This window comes from Narcine bancroftii, chromosome 1, assembly GCF_036971445.1.
Source record: "Narcine bancroftii isolate sNarBan1 chromosome 1, sNarBan1.hap1, whole genome shotgun sequence".
Classification (NCBI taxonomy): domain Eukaryota; kingdom Metazoa; phylum Chordata; class Chondrichthyes; order Torpediniformes; family Narcinidae; genus Narcine; species Narcine bancroftii.
In genome coordinates this window covers 84583270-84609107 of record NC_091469.1, presented here as the reverse complement: position 1 = coordinate 84609107, position 25838 = coordinate 84583270, and the positions used below count along the sequence as shown (strand labels likewise).

Genomic DNA, 25838 nt, shown 5'->3' with positions numbered 1-25838 from the left:
GGCGGGGAGCCCCAATCTTCCCTCCGGCATCCTGACTCCATCTGCAGCTCCAAGAAACGCTGTGCCACTGCGGTTCCGGGCACTGGGAAGCGCCCTTGGCTCCCCCTGACACCGGCCAGGCCGCGCTGCGGAGGGGGGTGGGCGGGGGGATACGACAGCGTGTTTATAAAACCACCCACCACTACTTTTCAAGGACCAGGATTTTTCTCTCTCTCTCTCACCCTGGGATACAGCGGTTACTGTGCATGCGCTATACTGGCGCGGTGGCCAGCGGGCCACCTCTAATACATTTTTGATATGATCTTGCAGGACAAATATAATTATATCGCGGGCCAAATTTGGCCTGCGGGCCAGAGTTTGACATGTGTAGTGTAGTATTTATTTGGGAGTCAGACTTCCACGTGACCGCTATACACTTCCTGGCTACCGCCAAGGCGACCTTCACAAACTGAATTTGGTACTTGGATAGTTTAAAACTCACCCATAATGTTTCCCAGAAGATACAATTCCAGATACGGTGGAAAATCCACCTTTGTTATTTTTTTCAGAATGTCCCCCAGGTCCTCCCAGAAGGTTCTTGCCTTTGTACGCAGCCAGTTTGAATGCATAATGGTTCCAGTCTCCACGCCATACCTATAACACATTTCAGAGATTTCAGGTCGTGAAGATTCAGACTCATACATTTATCCGGTTACAAGCCTTAAGGACTCTAAAACCAGCAGCAAAAGAAATTCACCAAGACAATGGCTACTTAAATAAAATTGGTTTTATTTTCTTAATACAGAATAATAAGATCAATATTTAACTTATCCAGCTGTGAGATACAGTTGATGCAAGAAATTATATTGCACCAACCTATATCTGGATTGTGCTGAGTTGGGTTTGGAGTTGCTTTGAGTTGTAGTTGAAATTGGTTGATGTGGGGTTTGGAGGTAAGAAGATTGAGTTTGCATTTAAGAATGGAAGAAATAGGAGCAGAAGTAGGCCATCCGGCCCATGGAACCTGCTCTGCTATTCATTGAGATCATGACTCATCTGATGATAGGCTCATCTCCATTTATCTCCCTTTTCCCCATATCCCTTAATTCCGCTACTATGTAAAAATCTATCAAAACTTGTCTTAAATAAATTTACTGAGGTAGCCACTGCTTAGGCGGGCAGCGAATTCCATAGATTCACTACTCTCTGGGAAAAGAAGTTGCTCCTCGTCTCCATCCTAAATTTAAAACCGCATTTCTCGAGGATAAGTCCTCTAGTTCTACTCTCCCCCACTAATGGAACAACTTACCTACCTCTATCTTATCCATGCCTTTCATCATTTTATATGTTTCTATAAAATCCCCTCTCATTCTTCTAAATTCCAGCAGTACAGCCCCAGGCAACTCAATCTTTTCTCATAGACTAACCCCCTCATTTTTGGAATCAACCTGGTGAATCTTCTCTGCACTGTCTCCAAAGCCAATGCATCCTTCCTCAAGTAAGGAGACCAGAACTGCACACAGTACTCCAGATGCTGCCTCACCAGTACCTTGTACAGTTGCAGCATAACCTCCCTTCTCCTAAATTCAATCCCTCTAGCAATGAAGGCCAACACTGCATTTACCTTCTTGGTGAGATAGGGCTGTATTTGGCATTGTATTGTATTGGGTTACAATGTGGAGTTGTGCCAAGTTGCTCAAAGCAAATTGTACTGGGTGGAGTTGGGTTTTCAATTGTGTTTTCAATGGTGTATTTTCAATTGTATTGGGTTGAATTGTGTATTGAACATTGCTGGATTGTCTTCAGAATCAGAATCAGATTCTGTTCAACATGTTTGTTTTGTTGTATGAGCAAGATTGTTTTATGTTGAATTGGTTTGTTCTGGGATTGACAGGGAAGGATTGGGTTGGGCTAGGTTGAGCACTTCTGGGTGGGTTTGATTGGTTGGGTTGTGATCCAATATTGCATCACATTATGTTGAGTTGTGTTGCAATCTTTTTTTGAGCAGTAATGTTTTGTATCCCATTGAGATGAACCATGCTGTGTTGTTTTTAGTTCTGACGTGAAGAGTTGAGATTTTTTAATTTGTCAAATGTTAATTCGATTGAATTGAATTAAGTAATATCTCAGCTTTTGTTATTTGGAGTTGCTTTACCTATTTTTTTTTAGTTTTGTTGAGTTGACCTATATTTGGTTGTATTGATTTCAGACGCAGTCATTGTATTTTGCTGTGTGCAATTGATTTAAACATTCCATTCCTTGAGGACTTTGGCCTAGAAAGTGGATGTGTGGCACAAACACTTTTGCGAGTTATTTGGTTCAGATTTTCTAAAATAAATTACAGACTTTCTATCAGATCCCTGAGGTTTGTGATTTTCATTTCAGCTATTCTTCAGTAATACTTGTGAGACCTGCCCTGTTGTTAACTGAGTTGTCTGGACTAGGAACTTCCCTCAGAAAGAGCAAGGCCATTGCTGACATTTTTCTTTAGACATTCTCACATTGAAGACCCTTTTCCTTCATCACCACATTGATCTCCTGCCCTTGTTTATCTGCCTCCATCTTCCTATGTTGGGCTCTACCTCCCACCATTGACCCTATGTGACTTGAGATCTGGATTCTTCCTTGACCCCCTTTAGAACTATATATTTTGCCTTCCCCATCATCCTTTTTTCCTTTGTTAACTCCACCACAAAGTGTAACAGCAAGGTTTGTTCTTTTACCGAGGATGCCTTGGGCTTGGTGTGCTCCACAATTTTACTGCAAATTTCTGCCATTAAATACTGTTATTTAACATACCATCATAGGTGCCATACAGTTTTAGGGCTCCATTTCTTTCATGGCCCCAGGATAAAACATTGGCAGGCCTCTCTTTCCCCTTTGACTGTCTTTTGTCTGTGGGTCGGTACGGCAAGGGACCCAAAGGGCCCACGGGGAATGTGAGCCATGTAATGGGTAGCCTACTGTGTTATCATCTTCCCCAGGTTCATGTGGAGGCAACATTCCTCTCCAGATTCACTGCCTTATTGCTCTCCTCATTGTATTTTTTACTAAGTTGTTATTGTCAGTAACTGACTTTTAATTTTTCTGTTTTTCTTGGCAGGGTTTCCAAGGCAAGACAGGCCCACCAGGGCCTCCTGGTGTTGTCGGTCCACAGGTAATGGCCCATTCAAAATTCACAGTCCCAGACTGGATAGAAGGGAAAAGAAGGGTCAGTAGACAAGGGAGTGATAGTTTGGGTTCAGCCTCTGAAAGCTGGATAAGTTTACAGTATTCATTAGGGTACTGTTACACAGAGTCCATGGTGATGGTTAGATTCAGATTTCAGATTTATTGTCAGAGTACATACATGATATACGCTTATCTTTGTGAGGTTTTTCAGTTGGTTGTTTTTCCAGACTCTTTTGTGTAGTCTTCCAAAAGTGCTATTTGCCTTGGCGAGTCTGTTGTCTATCTCTTTGTCGATCCTTGCATCTGATGAAATGGTGCAGCCAAGATAGGTAAACTGGTTGACCGTTTTGAGTTTTGTGTGCCCGATGGAGATGTGGGGGGGCTGGTAGTCATGGTGGGGAGCTGGCTGATGGAGGACCTCAGTTTTCTTCAGGCTGACTTCCAGGCCAAACATTTTGGCAGTTTCCGCAAAGCAGGACGTCAAGCGCTGAAGAGCTGGCTCTGAATGGGCAACTAAAGCGGCATCATCTGCAAAGAGTAGTTCACGGACAAGTTTCTCTTGTGTCTTGGTGTGAGCTTGCAGGCGCCTCAGATTGAAGAGACTGCCATCCATGCGGTACCGGATGTAAACAGCGTCTTCATTGTTGGGGTCTTTCATGGCTTGGTTCAGCATCATGCTGAAGAAGATTGAAAAGAGGGTTGGTGCGAGAACACAGCCTTGCTTCACGCCATTGTTAATGGAGAAGGGTTCAGAGAGCTCATTGCTGTATCTGACCCGACCTTGTTGGTTTTCGTGCAGTTGGATAAGCGTATACAGAGCCGTTGTCATACCCACACTCCTGTTCGGCTCCGAATCATGGGTCCTCTACCGGCACCACCAACGGCTCCTAGAACGCTTCCACCAGCGTTGTCTCCGCTCCATCCTCAACATCCATTGGAGCGCTTACACCCCTAATGTCGAAGTACTCGAGATGGCAGAGGTCGACAGCATCGAGTCCACGCTGCTGAAGATCCAGCTGCGCTGGATGGGTCACGTCTCCAGAATGGAGGACCATCGCCTTCCCAAGATCGTGTTATATGGCGAGCTCTCCACTGGCCACCGTGACAGAGGTGCACCAAAGAAAAGGTACAAGGACTGCCTAAAGAAATCTCTTGGTGCCTGCCACATTGACCACCGCCAGTGGGCTGATAACGCCTCAAACCGTGCATCTTGGCGCCTCACAGTTTGGCGGGCAGCAACCTCCTTTGAAGAAGATCGCAGAGCCCACCTCACTGACAAAAGGCAAAGGAGGAAAATCCCAACACCCAACCCCAACCAACCAATTTTCCCTTGCAACCGCTGCAATCGTGTCTGCCTGTCCCGCATCGGACTTGTCAGCCACAAACAAGCCTGCAGCTGACGTGGACTTTTTACCCCCTCCATAAATCTTCGTCCGCGAAGCCAAGCCAAAGAAAGAAAGACATACATGATATCACATAAAACCCTCAGCTTCTTATTTCTATGGGCAAGGTAGACTTATTGATAATGCAAAAAAACTCCACAATTTACACATGTAAACAAATAAAGTAATAAACAAACTGACTGTGTAATACAGAGAGAAAAACAATAATATGGCAAAGTAAGAATCCTTAAATTAGTCTTTGATTGAGTTTGTTTGTAGTTGACGAGTCTGATAGTGGAGGGGTAGCAGCTTTTCCTAAACCTGGTGGTGCAAGTCTTGTGGCACCTATACCTCTTTCCTGATGGTAGCAATGAGAACGGAACAGGTACTGTATGGTGTGAATCCTTGATTTATGCTGCTCTCTGATGGCAGTGTTCCCTGTAGATATTCTTGATAATGGGGAGGGTTTTGCCTGTGATGTCCTGGATGATAAAGGTGCAGAGTTGGGAACCAAGAATTGAAATAAGTTGTTCATGGAGGGTCTCCAAATGTTGTCCAACAATGTGGAGATCTTGGGGGGTTGGGTACAGGGGTGTGGGATGTGGAGGTTGATACTTGTGGGAACATTTGGAATGTCTTGGAGACTAGTCACAGGAAAGTTGACACTTGCCTTGGGAGAATATACAAGCCTGGAATAAGGATAGGGGGGGGGGGGGTGGGGGGTGGAAGTTTGGAAGGGTGACTTTGAGTGTGAGGCAGTTTGGGAAGATGGAACAGGGGTATGGCAGAAGCATGGGAAGTTGGCACAGTGCATGGGAATGTTTGGAAGTTTAATATTGGTTGTGCCATGGCTTTGAAATTGGAAATCTAAGGAAGGTGTCATGGGAAGAAGTGGGAGCCTTTTGGGTGCTTTTAATGGTGGTTGTTTTTCCTCTTGTCAGGGTCCCACAGGTGAGACTGGTCCCCTTGGGGAACGTGGTCACCCAGGTCCACCTGGACCACCTGGAGAACAAGGTTTGCCGGGTTCTGCTGGGAAAGAAGGTGCGAAGGTGAGTGTTTGATTGATGCCTTACCAGAATTCTTTGTGATGAGTCATGGAGAACATGGAGACAGGTATCAGTCACCAGACCCCTGAAAGAAGGTGAGAAGGTGAGTGTTTGAGGCCTGACCAGAATTCTTTATGATGATTCATGGAGAACACGGAGATGGGTATCAGTTACCAGACCCCTGAAAGAAAGTGCGAAGGTGAGTGTTTAAGGCCTGACCAGAATTCTTTATGATGATTCATGGAGAACATGGAAACAGGTATCAGTCGCCAGACCCCTGAAAGACAGCCAGCAGAATATTAACATACCATTCCATTCACCCTGCAATGATTTGATTTGTAACAACACTGATTTACCACAGCTTACAAACAAATAAAGAATACACTCACTCATTTCTTTTAGCATACCATGAAGTTGACTTTCTTTATTATTCACTAGACACAACATTGCATTCTTCAACTTCCCAAACACCACCCAGCTAAACTCCTCTGACCTTATCATTGGCTCACTGCCACACAGGTGATCCTGACTCTCACTCTCCTCCTGTGTCAGAGATCTATCACCTGAATACTGATCCTTAACACACCTGAACATGCATTTGGTTACTCATGCATGTCACTTCACTTACATCATCAGTGGCGGCCTGCGCTGCTCCCGATGAAAGTACGTACACGACTATGACAGTTCCCCACCTCAGCCACTACATATTAGTCTGGAGGGCTGATAGTTCGGCCGAACCTCGTACGATAATGCAAGACAGGTAATGCACATCTGACTGGCAAGGATGTGACTGGTCCTCTAACCAGCACGATTCCAACCAGGTCGACAGAAGAAATTCTGTGGGGTGCCCAAAGCCTGGACCTGCGTAGTCAGTGCTGCCTTTTGCTGCTCCAACTCAGTTATCTTCGATTGATAAGGTGCTGGCGCTATCTTCGATCGAGAAGGTGCTGGCGCTATCTTCGATTGAGAAGGTGCTGGCACTATCTTTGATTGATAAGGTGCTGGTGCTTCACAAGGCAAAGTAAGCAGCTGTTCCAGTTCCATTTGCTCCTGTTGACTAGGGAAAGAAGCCAATCCTTCTATCTTCAATGCGGAGGTTGTGGACATAACAAGGTCTTCTCATTGGTTCACTGCCACTCGGGTGATCCTGATGCTTTCACTCTCCTCCTCCTGCGTCTGAGATCCATCACCCGTGTACTGATGCTTAACACACCCGCACATTGCATTGCTTACGTCATCAGCAGCGACCAGCACCACTACTGATGAAGGTAAGTTCGCGATCGCAACAGATTTAAAGACACTCATAAATAAACAGAAAATGCTGGGGAACCTCAGCAGAAGAGGTATTTACAGACAAGGAAACAATTAATGTTTTAAATCAATGATCTGTAAAGAGTTATGGTGAACACAATTTATGTTGCAGAGAAGGAGATGAGGAGGAAAAGATCTGTGATAAGGAAGCCTGGAATGTTAAAATTATTAAAGAAATAATTTTAAATTTAGACATATAGCACAGTAACAGGCCCTTCCGGCCCATGAGCACATGCCATCTAAATACACCCCATTGACCTACAACACCCAGACGTTTTGAAGGGTGGGAGGAAACTAGAGCACTTGGAAGAAACCCACACAGGCAAGGAGAGAACATACAAACTCCTTACATATATCATTCGATTCAAACGCAGGTTGCTGGCACTGTAACAACGTTGCTCTAACCACAACGCTAACCATACTGCCCATGTTTAATAATGCAAGACAGCCAGAAAAGAGCAGAAACGAAACATCAACTTTGTGGTAACATAAAATAGAATCTTTATCCAATATCGTGGAACTCAGTCTTGAGCCTTCAATCCTTTATGGGTCTGGTTGAAAGATGAAATATGTGGGAAACTAAGGATAAGGCTGGCAGAGTGAGAGTGGGTTAGAGGGTTCAGATGACAAATTATCTCAAATTTAAAATTCTGTTCACTCCATTCAGATCTCCCCTTCCTTCCTCTGTCACTTCTTCACCCATACTGCTCCAAAAACACCACACCTTATGTTCCACCTGATCTCATTGCTTCTTTAGTTTTCCTTGAGGACTGAATAAAAACATGGTGGGAGCAGCACCTGAAATGAGTCATCATCTTAAGTGAAGGTCCATCTGGGATTACTGGGCCTGAAGTGTCAGTGCAGAATGCAATGCATAGAGTTAAGCAATCAGATCAAAGATCTGCAGTCCTGCCACCTCTGGTCATGAATGGTGGTAGGCAGTCAGCCAGAACATTAAAAATAGAACATGACAGCACAGGGGCCCTTCAGCCCATGATGTTTTGCTGACCTAAGTATTCCTACCAAAAAAAACCCAAACCCTTCCTACCTCGTAACCCTCTTTTTCTTTCAACCATGGTCCTGTCTAAGAGTCTCCCAAATGCCCCTATTGTTCCATCTCCACCACTACCCCTGGTAATTCATTTCAGGCATCCACAACTCTTGTGTAAAAAACTTAACCACTGATGCCTCCCCTAAGCTTTCCTCCCTTCTATTTCTACAGAAGTCAGCTGGTGTCTACTCCTGCCTTGAGAAAAAGGCACTGGCTGTCTACCTTATCTATGCCTCTCAGAATCTTTTGGACCTCTATTAAGTCATCTCTTATCTTTTCCTGGTTCCAAAGAAAAAAGTTCTAGCTCTGTTAACCTTGCCTCATAAGATTTTCAATCCAGGCAACATCGTGTTAAATCTTCTCTCCACCCTCTCCATAGGTGTCACATCCATCCTGTAATGAGGTGACCAGAACTGAACACAATATTTATAGATTTATAGAGGTGCAACATGACCTCTCGACTCTTGAACTCAATCCCCTGACTAATGAAGCCCAGCATCTCATAGGCCTTCTAAACTATCCTATCAATCTGCGCGGCAACCTTCAGAAATGTATAGATTTGGATCCCACAGTCAGGTAACAGGTAGAGGAAGCTCCAAGCATATCTTCATCTTCAAAGATGGTGAAACTCAACATCTTTGTGCTAAAAACTAGGCTGTAGCATTTGTGACCAGAGATACTCAGTCACCTCATCCTCCTGCCAAAGTTGTTGCACATAGATCAGTCTTCAGTCAATATGATGTACTCCATCTGAGTGTGAGGTCACTGGACACTGCAAAGACTATGAGATCTCATGAATTACCAGAGAGACCAGCTATTCAGACCACCTTGTCCATTTTGAAATTTACTGTCACATGAGAAAATAGATCGAGCTACATTTGATATCTCTTCTTGTCATCCTTCAACCTCTTCATTTACGTCCAAGTCTAATATGTTGCTGAATTTCAATGTCCCTGCATCATCCCTGAACCCGAAAGTAAACTATTTAACCTTACAAACCTGCTCTTGTAAATGCCTTGAACATAATAATTTCTCTGAGTGTTTTAGATTACACAACCCCTGAATCATCTCGCCCTCAGTATTGCCCCTCTCATCGTGCAGCACTCCCTCAACAGTGTCCCTTTTTTTATAAACATGCAAACTTTATTCAAACTACAACATTGCAAACACAAAATACACATGGAGCTACATCTAAAACCAAAAACCACCATAACATGGCAACAAAACCATGAGAAGCAGTAATTACCACACCCATTACACGAGTTTACACCTCAAATTAAATCACGGTTTTCATCATCAGCCTACGCAATCCCCTGGAGGGCTCCACGCTCTGTGAACTCAGCCACTGTCCCCTCGGACACTGCGCATTCCAGCTCCAACACCACATGGGGCAAGACATATCCCTGAAAGGCGGGCAGGCAGTCAGCTCTCCCCACACCCTTGACCGCCACCTCAACCTGTGAATGGCCAGTTTCGCCAACCCCACAAGGAGATCCATTGAATCCCCGGCTCCCATTCTGCACTGGGTGGTCATAGATCAGGAATGTCGGGCTGAAATGTAACCAGAATTTGAGGAACAGCCCCTTCAGGTAGGCAAAGAGGGGCTGCAACTACACACATACCACAAAGATGTGATACACTGTCTCTTTCCAGACGCAGATGTGACAGGCGCCCGGGTGAAGGAGAACCGACTCAGGAATCAGTTGCATGACCCTGCTCAGTGCAGCATTCTCCACCCCAGATCCCTGATATACAAGGGCCAGATCCCTGCATACAGTAACCACCACTGGGTTACCCCCCTGATTGGTAGATGGCAACACTTGGCTCAGGGGTGCGTCTGGGCAATGTACGAGGGCAAGGAAGTGGAAGGTGTGGAGCAGTAATCAGTACATTCCCTCAGTACTGCCCTTTTTTTTCCAAAACAAAATTTTTTCATAAAACCATCATCTCACAAATACATCCAAATAATCAAACTATAAGACATGAAATACAAGACAACTATACAGTTATATTGCCATCCCTGTAAAGGATGGCATACACATCCCACAGTGCCCAGCGCTCCCAAAACCTCCCTTTCCAATGACACCTGGGCACAAACGTACCCCCGGAAGATGTCTAGTGCTTCATTGCCAGGGGATACCTGTGCCATTCGCTTCCATGAGCCACAGATGGACAGTTTGGCTAGACCCAGGAGCAAGGCGACTAGAACATCCCTCTCCCTTCCCACCCACTTCTTCACTGGGTAGCCAAAGATAAAGAGGCTAGGGCTAAAATGCATCCAGAATGCAAGGAGCAGCCTCTTCATAAAAGCAAAGAGGGGCTACTCCTCACACACCCACTGTACATGCAGTACACGGTCTCCTCCAGCCTGCAAAAGGAGCAACAGCTGGGAGATCTATGTACCGACTCAAATACTTGTTGCAGGGCCTCATTACCAGGTCCTCAATGTACAAGGAGCAGATCCCTGCATAGCGTGACAGCCATTGGGGCACCCATGATTGGCAGGTGGCAACATCGAGTGCCAGGGCATGTCTGGGCAGTGGATCAAAGAAAGGAAGTGGAAGGTGTGAAGCAGTAACCCACACAAGAAATTCCTCCCTGCAGCTTGGAATGACACAATGGGTGTTGACGAGAGACGGCTCAGATAGTTCGGGTCAGATTCCTGTGTGAGACACCAGGGCCTGGGTCCAACGATCAACTCTGGGTCAATACCCACACACACCCAGTGACTGCCCTCTTCAACTGGTAGATTTAGAACTGCCACAGAGACCCAGTGTTTCCTGTTGTCCCAGAAGAAGTCCACCAACTTCCTCTGAATTTTCGTGGCAAAGGCATCAGGTAGGACCAAGGTGGCCAACTGGTACCATAACATGGAGGTTACCAGCAGATTGATGACCACCACCCTGCATCGGTAGGAAAGAACCCCAAGGAGGCCAAACCAGTGCCCCAGGCGGGCAGTGATTTTTGCCTCAAAATCCTGCCAGTGCACCAGTCCAGTCTTTCCTCTGGGACTCAGGTGGACTCCCAAATAGAGGAGATCGGTGGTGCTCCACATGAATGGTTTCACTTCCTCCACCAGGGAGTCAACCTGCCACTGACCCAACTAAAGACCAGAACATTTAGCATAAATGATTCTGTCAGAGGACGCTGCAGAGAAGACCTGCTGACCCTCCTGTGCCTCCGCAGGTCTACAGAGTCGGTGACCTTGAAGATCATGCCATTAGGGTAGGCTGAGAGGATGCTCTCCGTGTCCGGCTCACGTAGAACCATCCCTGACAAACTCCTCCAAAGAATTCTCAGGAATGGCTCCACGCAAATGGTGTACAACTGGCCAGACATGGGACATCCCTGACATACCCCCCATTGAAGGGAATGGAGGAAGTCAAGGACCCATTCACTTTGATGAGGCACTCTGTAGTAGAGCACAAAAGCTGAATCCGGCCTACAAAGTGTGGCCCAAACCCAAAAGCCAGTTGAGTACCCACTAAGTAGCTGTGGTCCACCCTGTTACCTTCTCCTGATCCAGGGAGAGAAAGGCTGCTGGTGCACCAGTCTCCTGGGACAGGTGGATCATGTCCTGGACCAGATGGATATTGTCTAGATGGACTAGTTCAGGACGGTGTACGACTGATCAGGGTGGACAACCTGCCCCAACACAGAGCCAAGATGGTTGACCAATGCCCAGGCGAGAACCTTATAGTCCGAGCAAAGGAGAGAGACCGGCTGCCAATTCTTCAATAGATGGAGGCCTACCCTCTTTGGCAGCAGGACCACAACATTTCTCCAGTGGCCAGGCTCTCATCCAGGACACGTGCATAGTCCTCACCCAGGACATCCCAAAAATCTGGGATCAGGCTGTCCAAGCAAGGGGACATCTCTCTTAAGATGGAGCAGGGCCAGGGACAGCTCACTCAATGTCAGGAGAGCATCCAACCTCTCAACTACATCCGGTTTAACGTTTGGCAGACCCTCCCACAGGACCCTGCACGCATCCTCATCTGATGGGTCCAGTGAGAACAAGTCTCTGTAAAAAGAGCAAACATCCAGGAGGATTTCTGCCAGATTTTTGAGGGAGGAGCCGCTGTCAGACAGTAACTCCATTATCTGCTTCCATATTCCCCAGCTCTTTTCCAACAAGAAGAAGAAAGGGGAGGTGCGGTCCAAATCGTGAAGTAATTGGATCCAGGACCTCACATATGCACCTCGGAACTGCTTAAGCTTCAGGTCCCTCAGTGCGTCCTTCTTCCTCTGGTGCTCCTGCCAAAGGAGTGGGTCCCCAGGGGTCAGACTGAGATGAGATTTCAAGTTGAGCACCTCTATCTCAAGTCAGACTTCCAGCCTTTGGTCGAGCTCCTGGCATACTCCTGACAGAACAGACCACAAGGAGCAGAATTCCTCCTGCTGCCCCCTCCAGGTAGCCCAGAACTCCCTGAATGAATCCCGAAATCAGACAATCTCCAATAGCTTGTTGTTGAAGTGTCAATATGTGGACCCCACCTGTGGGCAGGGAGGAATGAAACTGCCCAGATAAGATGGTGGTTCGAGAATGCCACCGGCTGCATCAAGGCAGCCAACACCCAGGAGATGCATTCTGGAGACATACAGTCGGTCGATCCGCAAACTCCCTGATCTTCATCCATCCTCGAGTAGGCACAGGAGTCCAGGTGGACCAAGTTAAATGAACCCACTAGCTCCCTCAGCAGCCTCACCGAGGCTTGGAAAATCAGAGACCCAGAACGATCCCTGTCCTCGAGGATGCAGTTAAAATCATCCGCGAGGATAACACATTCTCCCTGGCTAATAGAAGCCAGCAGGGCAGATACATCTTGAAAAAGGCATGCCTGCATCAGGCCGGGCTCATGGGTATTAACATTGACAAGGTGCAACGGTTCACCATACTGGCGCACAGCAGATGGGTAGATGACTGGGCACCAGCTCCTGAACATTTAGGATCTTGAGTTGGAAGGTGGGGGCCAACAAAATTACCACCCTGCTCTAAGTGGAGCTAACATGACTCATGTATACCCCCCCACCCCCCGTGCCACTCCAAGAACCAGGTGGACTCGTCTCCTGGAATGGTGCGGGTCTCCTGCAGGAAACCTGCAGAGCGGCCCCCTACTGCCATTGATGTTCAGGCTGGTGATGGTAATCCTCATGCCAAGTCACTAGAGATTCTGTCGCCAAAGCCCTGGGAGAAGGGAGTAGGGCTCCTTGAGGAGCCTTCACTCGCCAGGTCTGCCAGCAGCAATCTCTGCAGGAACTAATTAAAATTGCACTGCTCATTCTTAGTTAATACTGACTCCTTCCTTGACATTTTAAAGATGTCATGCAGGGACTGACAAACCCCAGGGAGATCTGACTGGGCCCTATTCATCCTCCCCTGGGTGTTCTTCTGGAATTCCCTCACTTCTGCCACTGTGACGACTGTGGACCCAGACTAGGAACAACGAGGTCTGTCACCTCTGTGTCAAAGGAGTCCTCCTCACCATATCCCACATCCCTGTCTCCCTCTGGGCAGGTGCCCCTACTGGCTGACGTGCCCACCCCTGTCCACTTGGCATGGACCAAGGGAGACCTTGATGCTCCTTGAACCAGGATCCCAGGTGTGGCAGGGTTTGCTCCCCCTACATCACTACTTCCCAGTACAGGTAAATCACAGACCCTTCTGGAATCTGAACGAAGGACACGCATTGTCTGAGTCCTGCCTTCCTCCACACCCTCCATCATAGATTGGGCTCTATGATGAACTGGTGATCCAGGGTCCGACTGTCCCTCAACAGGACCCCTTGCCTCAATATAGGTCACTACCAGGGAAACTACCCCACCGGGTGACCCTCCTCCCTCAGGTAACCCCTGGGTTCTTGGGCTATCCACCTCACTGGGCAGCTCACACTCTGGGTGCATAGCCACACTAGGGGTAGGTCCCCTTCCTCCCACTCAGATGAATCCCCCACCAACTCCGGATATGTTTCCTCCGGAAGTGCAGTTCCGATGGAGGGCAGATCACCACCCTCAAGTGGCCCTGTGGAAAAAGCGCCACCCTCTAGCTCCAGGAACACACTCCCTGTGCATGCGGATTTTTCCGGGGTTAAATCCTCTTCCTCAGGTACCCCCTTTCACCCTTCTGCGGACACGCGCCTCCTGCACTTTGTCCCACTTATTTTCTGAGGCAAAGTGACCCATCACTGAGGAATCCTCAGCCTCTGGCATTCCATCATTCTCCCCAACTCCCTCAGGGATCCAGAGACCCCCAGGGAATATCAGGTCCTCTGAATCAGACCTGGAGGAAACCACTGGGTCCGGCTCCTCCATAGGAGGGGTCTGGAGGTGTTTTGTCTTCTTCCATGCTTTCCTCCCCTTAACAGGAATCCACCCTTTCCCACTGTCTGTCCCATGCTCTCCTCCAGCACCCTTCGCTCCCGCCTCAGCAGGGGCATCTACCCTGCGGGAAGAAACAGCTGGAGGGGGACAGCAGAATAAGGGCCAGCTTTGCCTCCCCAAGAAGAAGAGCCAGCTTTAGCTCCCAACACCCTTGACAAGGTGGAGTCAGCAGCCTGCCCGTTAGGGCAATCCTGCCTACACCCCTTACATTCTCGGCACCTCGGACGTCGCATGGTCCAGTACATGGGATGAGTATCCCCCTCTACGTTCACCTGGAAACGCCCCTCAGCATCCCCACCTCACGCCAACAAGTCTTTTAAAGGTATACAATGATTTATAGCCAGGTACAGCAGGGTTATACAGCATCAGGGTGATATCCGATTTAACCTCCCCCAGAGATCGCAGGTGAGGGAGAAGGGCTGCATCAGGAATAAGGGGATACATGGCAGACAGGACCACCTTCTGCATGGGGGCCATCACTGGCTCCACCGGAATGGAGAGCACTCCCACTGTCAGCCCCTTATTAAGGGCCAGGCATGCCTCTTTAGTGGATCGTAAGAAAAACATAGTCTTGCCATGAATTTTATCGACTGCCATAATATCCTCCTTCCCACCCAGAGTCTGAGGCAGATTTCTCAAACCGCTTTCCAGTCCGATGGACAGAGGTATACTGCACTCTATGGCATTGTCCAAAGTCATCAAACTGAAGGCTGACACCTCTGCATGAGCCCCACCTCCAGGAGCTGCAGCTGCTGCATAGGTTCAAGGGACCGCCATCGTAGAGCTGCAGCTCGCCATGATGAAAGACCTACACAGTCAGTAATTATCATACCTGCTGATATAAACACTGTCCTTCCACCAGCAGAGCAGATGATGAATCAGTTTTCCAAAAGAGCAGTGCAGGGAAGGGAGTGTGGTGGGAGTTTCCACAGGAATGTTTGTGCACTGACAACTGCAACGCTGTTCTTCCGAGCGCAGGGAGAATGTCTGCCTCCAGGTCAGCCCGATTCTTCTCTGGCCTCACGAGACCCAGGAGCTGTCGATAATCTTTGTCCTCCAGTCATCCTGAGCAAGAGTCTTTGGTTGGATGTGGACTCCCTGATGATAACGACCCAACTCCCACTGAAGTCCAGAGACGACTTTGGCAATCTGCCAACCACTGCTGCTCCCACAGCACTTGGGCACAGTCAAAGACTTTACTTACCCATATGAAAACCATAAATTTTTAATGGACAATAGAGTTCACGCAGTCCCGTCCACTCCCTCAGTACTGTCTGACAGTGCAGCATTCCCTCAGTGCGGTTCCTCCAACAATACGGAAGTCCCACTGTACTGTCTATCCAACACTGAACCATTCCATTCCCTCTAATGGCATAGCATTGTCATGGTGCTCCTGCCGTGATCCTTGTCTCACTTCTTCAGTGCTCGGCTTCCAGCTGCAGATTGGGACCTTCTGACCTGAAACAGATCAGCTTCTCATTCAGTCATGACCTCAGTGCAGGAGGAAAGACCATTCTTCACAGCAAACTGCTAGATTTAGATCTTCAACACCAAGTTTAACACTAATTCCCTGTTGGTGTAAGGTGTTGCTAAAATAACTTGTTCTTTGTTCTGTGTGATATTCAGGGTGATCCTGGTCCAGCAGGTCCTTCCGGGAAAGATGGTCCACCAGGCCTCAGAGGATTCACTGGTGAGCGAGGACTCCCTGGACCCCTTGTAAGTATACCAAGCTTGCCTTCATTTCTTGGTCCTTATTCTCAATTCCACTGAAATCACTGTGCGATTCTATGTGATGACTTGAAGCTAAGATTCAGTCATGAACTTTTGAGGGTTTGTGCAATTCAATCCCCAGAATCAGTCCCATCTCTCAATGTCAGCATAGATCTCCTTCTACCCCATCCTATGCAAGATAAACCTCCCTCTGCTTGAGTCACATTATCAACTGTAATAGATACAAATGATTTCTTAAACATAATGGTTCACAGCTGAGTGCACGCTACCAGAAAGTTAGGGAGAATCAAAATCCAGAATTACTTTTAAAGAAGAAAATAATGGAAATTTCAAGAATACATTCAGGCTTTTGGGAAAATACAGAGGATTGAGACCAAGGAGAGTGCTATCCAAACAGATAGCCTGTCTTCATTGGTCATTCAAGGTGCAATGGATTGTCAGTAACTGGCCAGAGAGGCAGAGAGCATAAGAAAAGTGAGTGGCCTAGATGGGTGGCAGAGGCATGCTCAATAGCATTTTTCAAAAGGAAATTGGTTAAGTAGTAAAGGGAGAAGAAACTGGAGACTGGCGAGATATCTTTTGCCAAGAGCCAGTGCAGATTGGTTGCCATACATGTAGGCCTGTGTCACATTAGCAGTTCCTCATTTGATTCATTGGAGAAACTGGGGGCAGATGGAAGATCACATCGTTGAGCCCCTTGACTCTGTCTGCCGCAGTTGTGTGGATCTCTGAGTGGTCACTGTAATGATAGCGATCATGGTTGCATGCAACTAGCAATGCCTTACTGTTTGATTAGACTTGCTGCCAGCAGTGGGCTGACATAAAGTATGCTGGATGGTCAACAATATGGATAAATTCATATCCAACCACTCAGAAAAGATGTCTCCATTGAGAAGACTAACAGAAAAGAACATTGAATGGGAGTGGAATCATAAACATGAAAAGTCATGGATTGAACTAAAGAAACTGCTCACAGAGGAACCAGTTCTGAGGTTTACGACCCAGTGAGACCCAACAAGATATCATCAGACGCATCACATAGTGGGCTCGGTGCAGTTCTTCTGCAAAAATATGATGATTGGCAACCCATTGCGTATACATCACACTCAATGACAGACACAGAGACACGATTCGCTCAAATTGAAAAAGAGCAGCTCAGCATCACATCGCCTGTGAAAGATTTCATCAGTTTGTGTCAGGACAAGCAATCAGTGTAGAGACTGACCATAAGCCCTTGATTGCATTGTTCCAAAAGCCATTAAATGAATGTCCACTTAGATGATTACGCTGCAACGCTATACACTGAATGTGGTGTACACTCCAGGTAAGCTAATGTACACAGCAGGAAGCTTTGCTCCAAAAATGGAGCTCATAAAGTCAGAGACAAACAAAGATGAAACACTGAGACAACTGAGAAAAAACATCTTGGATGGATGCCCAACGTGAAGCAGGACTGCTCACCTGACGTTTCAGAGTACTGGAACTGCAGGGTGGAACTATCAGTGGTTGAATATATCATCTATAATGGAAGTAAAATCCTTATACCAAAGAGTATGAGAAAAGAGATGCTAAAAAGGATCCATGGAGGATATCTCAGAATCGAAAAGTATAAGAAAAGAACACGAGAGGGGATGTTCTATCCAAGAATCAGCAATGATAAAACAAATGAAATGTCAAACTGTACAATATGCCGGAAATATCAAGCAAACAATCCTGCAGAACCACTAAAGCCACACTCAGCACCATACAGACCTTACCAGAAGGTAGGCGCTGACCTATTTGAATGTCAAGGGAAGGACTCTCTTGTAATTACAGACTATCACTCCCTGTATCCAGAGGTGTGTAAACTGAAAACCACCACTGCAGATAATAGCAGGTATGAAAGCCATATTCTCCAGACATGGCATGGCAATGAGGTCTTCACAGACAGTGGACCCCAGTTTTGCAATTTAGAGTTCTGACAGTTTGCCAAAGAGTGGGACTTTGTACACACCATGTCAAGTCCTCATTTTCCACAGTCTAGACAATGGTCTAGTGGAAAAATTAGTACAGACATTGAAAAGATTGATGAACAAGGCAAAAGACAGTGGAACAGACTTCTACCAGAGCATGCTCGTATACCGCACAATGCTGCTCGAGTGTGGAATGTCACCAGCACAACTCCTTATGGGACATAGGCTAAGCTCAAATCTACCCATTCAGGAGAACCTCCTAAAAGCAAAAGATGGGAAAAAGTGAGGAAATTTAAAGAACAACAGAAAGAAAAGCGAAAGTATTACTTTGACAGAGGATCAAAAAAACCTACCGAAACTCTACACTGGTGACCAAGTAAGGCTAAAAGACAAAACAAACTAATGGACTCAGAAAGGAACTGTCCTTACTGAAGTCCAACCAAGATCATACACAATTCAGACAGATGAAAGTGTTGTTCTGCGAAGAAATCATCGAGGTCTTCAAATGGGATCAGCTACAGTAGATGGAAAGACGGATACTGTTGAACAACCTAAATGCACACCTGAGAAGATGTCATCTGAGGCAACACTCAGATTCAAGGACAATCAATCAGGAGATGGTCAATACACATGAATCCTCCTAAGAGACTCATAGAGCAAATTTAAAGATTCCAGTTATAGAATTAAGTAGTGCTATCTTATTCACTCTTCAATTTTTAGTGTTTGTAAATGTAAACACATTAAACAAGTTTAAACAATGTTGATAATAATGAAAATGTAAGTTCTTGATATTAAAGTTAAAATCACAGAGTTATACAAAGAAAACATGTTAGTCAAAAGTAAGCTACTTTTGTATTTAAGAAAGGGAGATATAATAATGGTGATCATGGTTGCAATGCAACTAATAATGCCTTACTGTTTGATTAGACTTGGCTGACATAAAGTATGCTAGATCTGTAATGGAGACTTGCAGCCTCATGGCCTGCCTCACGGTGCTGTTTACAACAACTTTAAAGTAAAGAACATTTTCCTTCAACCATGTGTTGTCTAAGAATTCACACATACGAATACAAGATGAAACAGCAACCTGTTTCAATTCCCTGCCCCATTCCCTTCTGACATGTCCATCCATGGTCTTGTGCATGGTCAGACTGAGACCACCTGCAAATTGAAGGAACACCTCATCTTCCATCTCGACACCTTCCAACCAGATGGTACTAGAATTGACCTCCATTTTCTGTTAAACCCCCCCCTTGCCCTTCCCTATCTTCATTCCCCTATTTCCTTTTCCCTCGTCTCGTTCTGTCTCTGAATCTTAAATTTAGACATACAGCACGATAACAGGCCCTTTGGGCCCACGAGCCTATCACATCCAATTGACCTACAACCCCCGGTACATTTTTTGGAAGGCGGGAGGAAATCGGAGTCCCTGGGGAAACCCATGCAGACACGGGGGAGAATGTGCAAACCCCTTACAAACAGTGCAGGATTCAAACCCCGGTCCTGATTGCTGGTGTTGTAACAGCATTGCATTAACTACTGCGCTAACTCTGCCACTCTTCCCTTTTCCCTCTGGTTCCTTCCATAGAGCCAAAATCATATCCATTTAACCCTTTTGTTGGTCTGGACTCCTCCCCCTTCCATTCTCCCCCCCCCCCCCCTTTCTCTCCTTAGTCTGAACTAAACAAGAGCAGGTGCAGGTTTTTTGCCACATGTTCCAAGGCACAGTGAAAAGGTTTGTTCCCAACGGCACCCAGGGCCCAGTTCAAATGTAGACAATGTATTTGATTAGGGTGGCCAGGCGTCCGGTTTTAGGCTAGACAGTGCAGCTTTTGATTCCTCTGTCCTCTGTCCGGTGCCTCTTCAAGCTAGGCCCTACACCACCAAATGGAGGACAAATTAAGAGGTAGAAAAAGGACACCTATTAAATACAGTATGCATGGCCATGTTTCTTCTCACTCGCACATGCAGTGAGGGAGAAGTGTGACATCAACACATGAAGTGCCAACTGGCGCATGCGCAATGCAGGTGAAGTCTGACAGTGGTGGTCACCCTCTCCCACCCACTAAGAGAGTTTCTGATGCTGACCTTGTATGTCCTCCATTTTGGTAATTTTGAAATGACCACCTTACATTGGATGCATTCCAATACTGACTGTTACTTCTTGTCCGTCTGCAGGGTCATATCGGTTTGAAAGGCAGTGAAGGACCTCCGGGTCCTCCAGGGCCACTGGTAAGTGAGATTTCGCCTGGAAAAAGGAGGGATTCCTTCTTACAGGAATGCCTTGTGTAATTTTGTGACTTCTCTTCCATCTCCAAGCACCACATTTAAACAAATAACATTTGAATCTGCCCTATCTCTCATCTCATTACATCTAAAATGTACATTTAACAGAAAAAAAAACACAAAAATCCAAATAAAAACAATTCTGGAGAAATTCAGCAGATCGAACAGGATACTTCATATCACAAAGATTAAGATCCATAAGCAACGTTTCGAACTTGAGTCCTTCATCAAGCTTTGAGCAAAATGTAGGCAGGTGTCTGAATAAAATAGTGGGGGGAGGGGCAGGGGAGAAACACAGTCCTTTTGCACCTCCATCCCCCCATACAAAATGTACCCCTCCATCCCCCATGCAGAATATACTCCTCCATCTCCCATTCAGAATTTACCCCTCCATTCCCCCATAGAGAATATACCCCTCCATCCCCATAGAGAATGTACCCCTACATCTCCCATTCAGAATTTACCCCTCCATCTGCCCCATACAGAATGTACCCCTCCATCCCACCATAGAGAATGTACCCCTCCATCTCCCATTCAGAATTTACCCCTCCATCTGCCCCATACAGAATGTACCCCTCCATCCCCCATAGAGAATGTACCCCTACATCTCCCATTCAGAATTTACCCCTCCATCTGCCCCATACAGAATGTACCCCTCCATCCCACCATAGAGAATGTACCCCTCCATCTCCCATTCAGAATTTACCCCTCCATCTGCCCCATAGAGAATATACCCCTCCATCCCCATAGAGAATGTACCCCTACATCTCCCATTCAGAATTTACCCCTCCATCTGCCCCATACAGAATGTACCCCTCCATCCCACCATAGAGAATGTACCCCTCCATCTCCCATTCAGAATTTACCCCTCCATCTGCCCCATACAGAATGTACCCCTCCATCCCCCATAGAGAATGTACCCTGCCATCCCTATAGAAATTGTACCCCTCCATCCCCCATACAAAATGTACCCCTCCCTCCCATTCAGAATTTACCCCTCCCTCCCCATACAGAATGTACCCCTCCATCCCCCCATAGAGAATGTTCCCCTCTATCCCCCATACAGAATGTACACCTCCATCTCCCATACAGAATGTATCCCTCCATCCTCCCATCCAGAATTTACCCCTCCATTCAGAATTTACCCCTCCATCCCCCATAGAGAATGTACCCCTCCATCCCCATAGAGAACGTACCCCTCCATCTCCCATTCAGAATTTACGTCTCCATCCCCCCCATGCAGAATACTCCATTCCCTCCCTACCTACATCTGTGATGCCTCACATACCCTTCATCTCTTCAATAATGACTTCCAATTATCTGTCCGCCTCCATCCTCCAAACAGAAATTGTGTTCCTCTCTGCCCCTCTCCCCCCACCCTACTATTTTGTTTGGGTGCCTACCTATGTTTTGCTCATACATTGATGAAGTGCTCAAATCTGGAACATCGGTTCTGTATCTTTACCTTTGCTATATAAAGAACACAGTTTGACCTGCTGAGCTTCTCCAGTATTGTGTTTTTACTTCAATCTGGTGTCTGCACACTTTCATGTTTTGCAAAAGTCCAGATGTTCAGTTCCTGGAATTGTCAGTCCTAGCAGATTGCTGACTTTGCAAGGCAGGGCCTATCTTTGAAACAGTTGTGAAATTAAATGTAATTCAAGCTCCTCAATCCTCACTCACAGCACACAGCCTCAATGAGTTGTCTGAGAGAAGTGCCTGTGAATCTGAATCTCCTAGAGGGCAGCTCATGGATTGCGAGAGTAAATTGCCAACATCTGATCCTGATGACAAGCTACGCCTCCACAACTGGAATTTCCACCCGGTTATCAAAAAGGAAGGTTTGGAGATTGATGTAAACAGATATTTCAGGTCTCTATTAAGGAAGCTCAGCAGTTCTGGGTATTCTTGCCAAATGGTAAAATGTAGATCCTCATTTCTTGGTGAGTGTCCTCTAGCCTCCAAGGGATGAAGGCAATTTGTTGAGTTGATGAAGGTGAGTTTGGCAGCCTGTCATGTACCTTCAGGTAGCTGAGGAGTAGCAGCAGATGCACAAGAACAGAGATAAGGTCAAAAACAGGAGTATCACAACATGAAATAGATGCTGCCTTTTCCAATAAAAGCCTGGATTCATCTTTAGACAGATTGGCGGATGAACCCTCACCTTGAGGTCTTTACTTGCTCACATTGTATATCCCACCTCACAACCCTTTATAATAGAGGTAAGCATACAACGGAATAAAGTAAAACCACAAAGGCGATTGATAGCTGCCAGGTATGACAATTTGCTGATTACCTGAGATTGCGTGTTGTATGGATTGGCAAACTGACCATTAGGGGGAGCCAAATTTTTAACAAATTTTGCTGATTTTTTTGCCAGTTGCTTGAATTCTGGATAACAGGGGTTTTGCTGTATTTACATTCCTTCAATATTTCTCATTTGAACCAGTAAAATTTAGGATTATTAATAATGTTTCCTGCATTTATCATTTAACCTTACTGTGTTTAACCAAAGGGTTCACCCGGCGACCGTGGTCAGGCAGGCCCAGCAGGGCCAATTGGTCTCCCCGGGCGACCTGGACCTCAAGGACCACCAGGTCCGGCTGGTGAAAAGGGAACCCCAGTAAGTACAGCTGTTCTGGACGAAGCAATATCAGCACGTACTGTCTTCTGTGTCAGCACTCCCAATGCCATGTTCTGTCTGTACTGTCACCACACAGGGTACATAATGTGTATATTATCACTATAGCCTTCATCATTCTCTATATATACCATCACTATATTGTGTACTGTTCACTGCACTTGGCACTGTTCTCTGTCTATGCCATCACTGCTCTGGGCACTGTTCTCCATATATGCCATCACCACACTGGGTACCACTACACTGGGTAATGTTCTCTGTATACACTGTCATTACACTGGGTACATACCATTACCTATGCTGTAACTCCATGGGGTACTTACCACTTTCCACACTGCCACTACACTGGGTACTTTCCACACTGTCACTACACTGGGTACTTACCACTTTCCACACTGTCACTGCACTGGGTACTTAACCACTTTCCACACTGCCATTACACTGGGTAATTACCACTTTCCACACTGTCACTACACTGGGTAATTACCACTTTCCACACTGTCACTGCACTGGGGACTTAACTGCTTCCACACTGTCACTACACTGGGTAATTATCACTTTCCACACTGTCACTGCACTGGGGACTTAACTGCTTCCATACTGTCACTACACTGGGTAATTACCACTTTCCACACTGTCACTGCACTGGGTATTTACCACTTTCCACACTGTCACTGCACTGGGCACTTAACCGCTTCCACACTGTCACTGCACTGGGTATTTACCACTTTCTTCACTGTCACTGCACTGGGTACTTAACGCTTCCACACTGTCATCTGTGTTTTTTGATTCCTTTACTCATCATTCAGTGAAATTTGATGGGCTCTCAGAGTCCAGAATTGTTGGGCAAATTTGTCTGGTTACCTGCTGATTGTCAGTGTCTCTGTCTCTTTTTTTCATGGATAGGGTGAGAAAGGGCCTCAGGGACCGGCCGGTCGCGATGGAATCCAGGGTCCCGTTGGCCTGCCAGGTCCAGCAGGGTCATCAGGTCCACCAGGTGAAGATGGAGACAAGGTGCGTGTGTGCCCAATCAATACACACGATGGAGAACCCTGTGGATTCTGGGAAATGGTGATCAGTCACAGGGGTCATTCAGGGACACATCACAGTGAGATGGTCACTGTAAACAAAACACTTGTTCAACCACTCTTGAAGCACTAGGCGTGAAACCCCAGACAATTTTCAAGAAAGGATAAATCCTGAACTAAAAGACTAAAACTATCTGGAAAGATGATGGCACTGGATCTTCTGTCTCTGAAATAGGCAAAACTGGTAGAGGCTTTGGTGGGGCAGTCATAGAGAAAATGTTTGCAGGTTGCAGAGATGGCATAGGTATGGATCCTGTGTAATGACCATAATAAACTGATAGGGTATTCTGAAGAAGGAATGATTTATATCCCATTGATTTCCCTCACTGGAGCACAATCTGTAATGTTTCCAGTTGTAAAAAGTTGTAACTGCGACATTTCGCCATCATGTTTAACATTGAACCATCAAGTTAATGAAGAACCTCAGATCATGTGTCATTCTTGTGGAGTTGTGCAATCAGAACATTTCAATGATTCTTTCGGAGTGCTGGGTGAGAAACTGGTCATGGCGTTACAGGAAGGACTGCTAATTATCAGTTGGAGGATTCATCGAGAGGACAAGTTCCAATAACGCCAAGTTGAAAGGGACGTAAATACAAAGAGCATCTTACTCGGTGCACCAAAGCCCAAACAGCATATCACCAATTGGAAATGTGTTACTGAGAGTGATGAGTACTGTTGAGTGGGTTACAGGGAGTGATGAATACTGGCGTTATGTTACAGGTAGAGTTGAATACTAGAGATGTGTAATCGGCACTGATAAATACTGGACGTGTTGAATAATGGGGATGGGTTACAACCAGTGATGAATTCCGGGATGTGTTACAGCCAGTGATGAATTATGGGATGTGTTACAGCCAGTGATGAATTCCGGGATGTGTTACAGCCAGTGATGAATTCCGGGATGTGTTACAGCCAGTGATGAATTATGGGATGTGTTATAGCCAGTGATGAATTCTGGGGGTGTGTTACAAGGAGTGATAAATACTGGGGATGTGTTACACAGAGTGTTTAATGCTGGGCAAGTGATTCAGTGAGTGATAAATGCTGGTGTGTGTTACAGAGAGTAATGAGTACTGGATGTGTGTTACAGTGAGTGATAAATGCTGGTGTGTGTTACAGAGAGTAATGAATACTGGATGTGTGTTACAGGGAGTGATGAATGCTGGTGTGTGTTACAGAGAGTAATGAATATTGGATGTGTGTTAAAGGGAGTGAAGAATACTGGGTGTGTGTTACAGGGAGTGATGAATGCTGGGGGTGTGTTACAGGGAGTGATGAATGCTGGGTGTGTGTTACAGGGAGTGATGAATGCTGGGTGTGTGTTACAGGGAGTGATGAATGCTGGGTGTGTGTTACAGGGAGTGATGAATGCTGGGTGTGTGTTACAGGGAGTGATGAATGCTGGGGGTGTGTTAAAGGGAGTGAAGAATACTGGGTGTGTGTTACAGGGAGTGATGAATACTGGAGGAGTGTTACAGGGAGTGATGAATACTGGGGGTGCATTACAGTGAGTGATGAATACTGGAGGAGTGTTACAGGGAGTGATGATAACTGGGTGTGTGTTACAGAGAGTGAAGAATACTGGAGGAGTGTTACAGGGAGTGATGAATACTAGAAGTGTGTTCGCAGGGAGTAATGAATAACAGGGGTGTGTTACTGGGATTGATGTATACTGGGGTGTATTACAATGACTGATGAATACTGGGGGTGTGTTACAGGGAGTGATGAATACTGGCGGGTTATGTGACAGGAAGTGATAAATACTGGTGGTGTGTAGAGGTAGTGATGAATACTGGGAGCATGTTACACGGTGTGA

General features: G+C 46.3%; 1 protein-coding gene across 4 annotated transcripts in view; it reads left to right on the top strand.

Annotated features, from left to right (window-relative positions):
• col5a1 (procollagen, type V, alpha 1) overlaps window positions 1–25838 on the top strand; it is a 274674-nt gene that overhangs the window by 198402 nt on the left and 50434 nt on the right. For all 4 annotated transcript variants that reach the window (XM_069931782.1, XM_069931776.1, XM_069931792.1 and 1 more), the window contains exons 38-43: window positions 3083–3136; window positions 5474–5581; window positions 15948–16037; window positions 20183–20236; window positions 22806–22913; window positions 23838–23945. In XM_069931782.1, the coding sequence (XP_069787883.1) occupies window positions 3083–3136; window positions 5474–5581; window positions 15948–16037; window positions 20183–20236; window positions 22806–22913; window positions 23838–23945 (522 nt within the window). The remainder of the gene's footprint in view (window positions 1–3082; window positions 3137–5473; window positions 5582–15947; window positions 16038–20182; window positions 20237–22805; window positions 22914–23837; window positions 23946–25838) is intronic.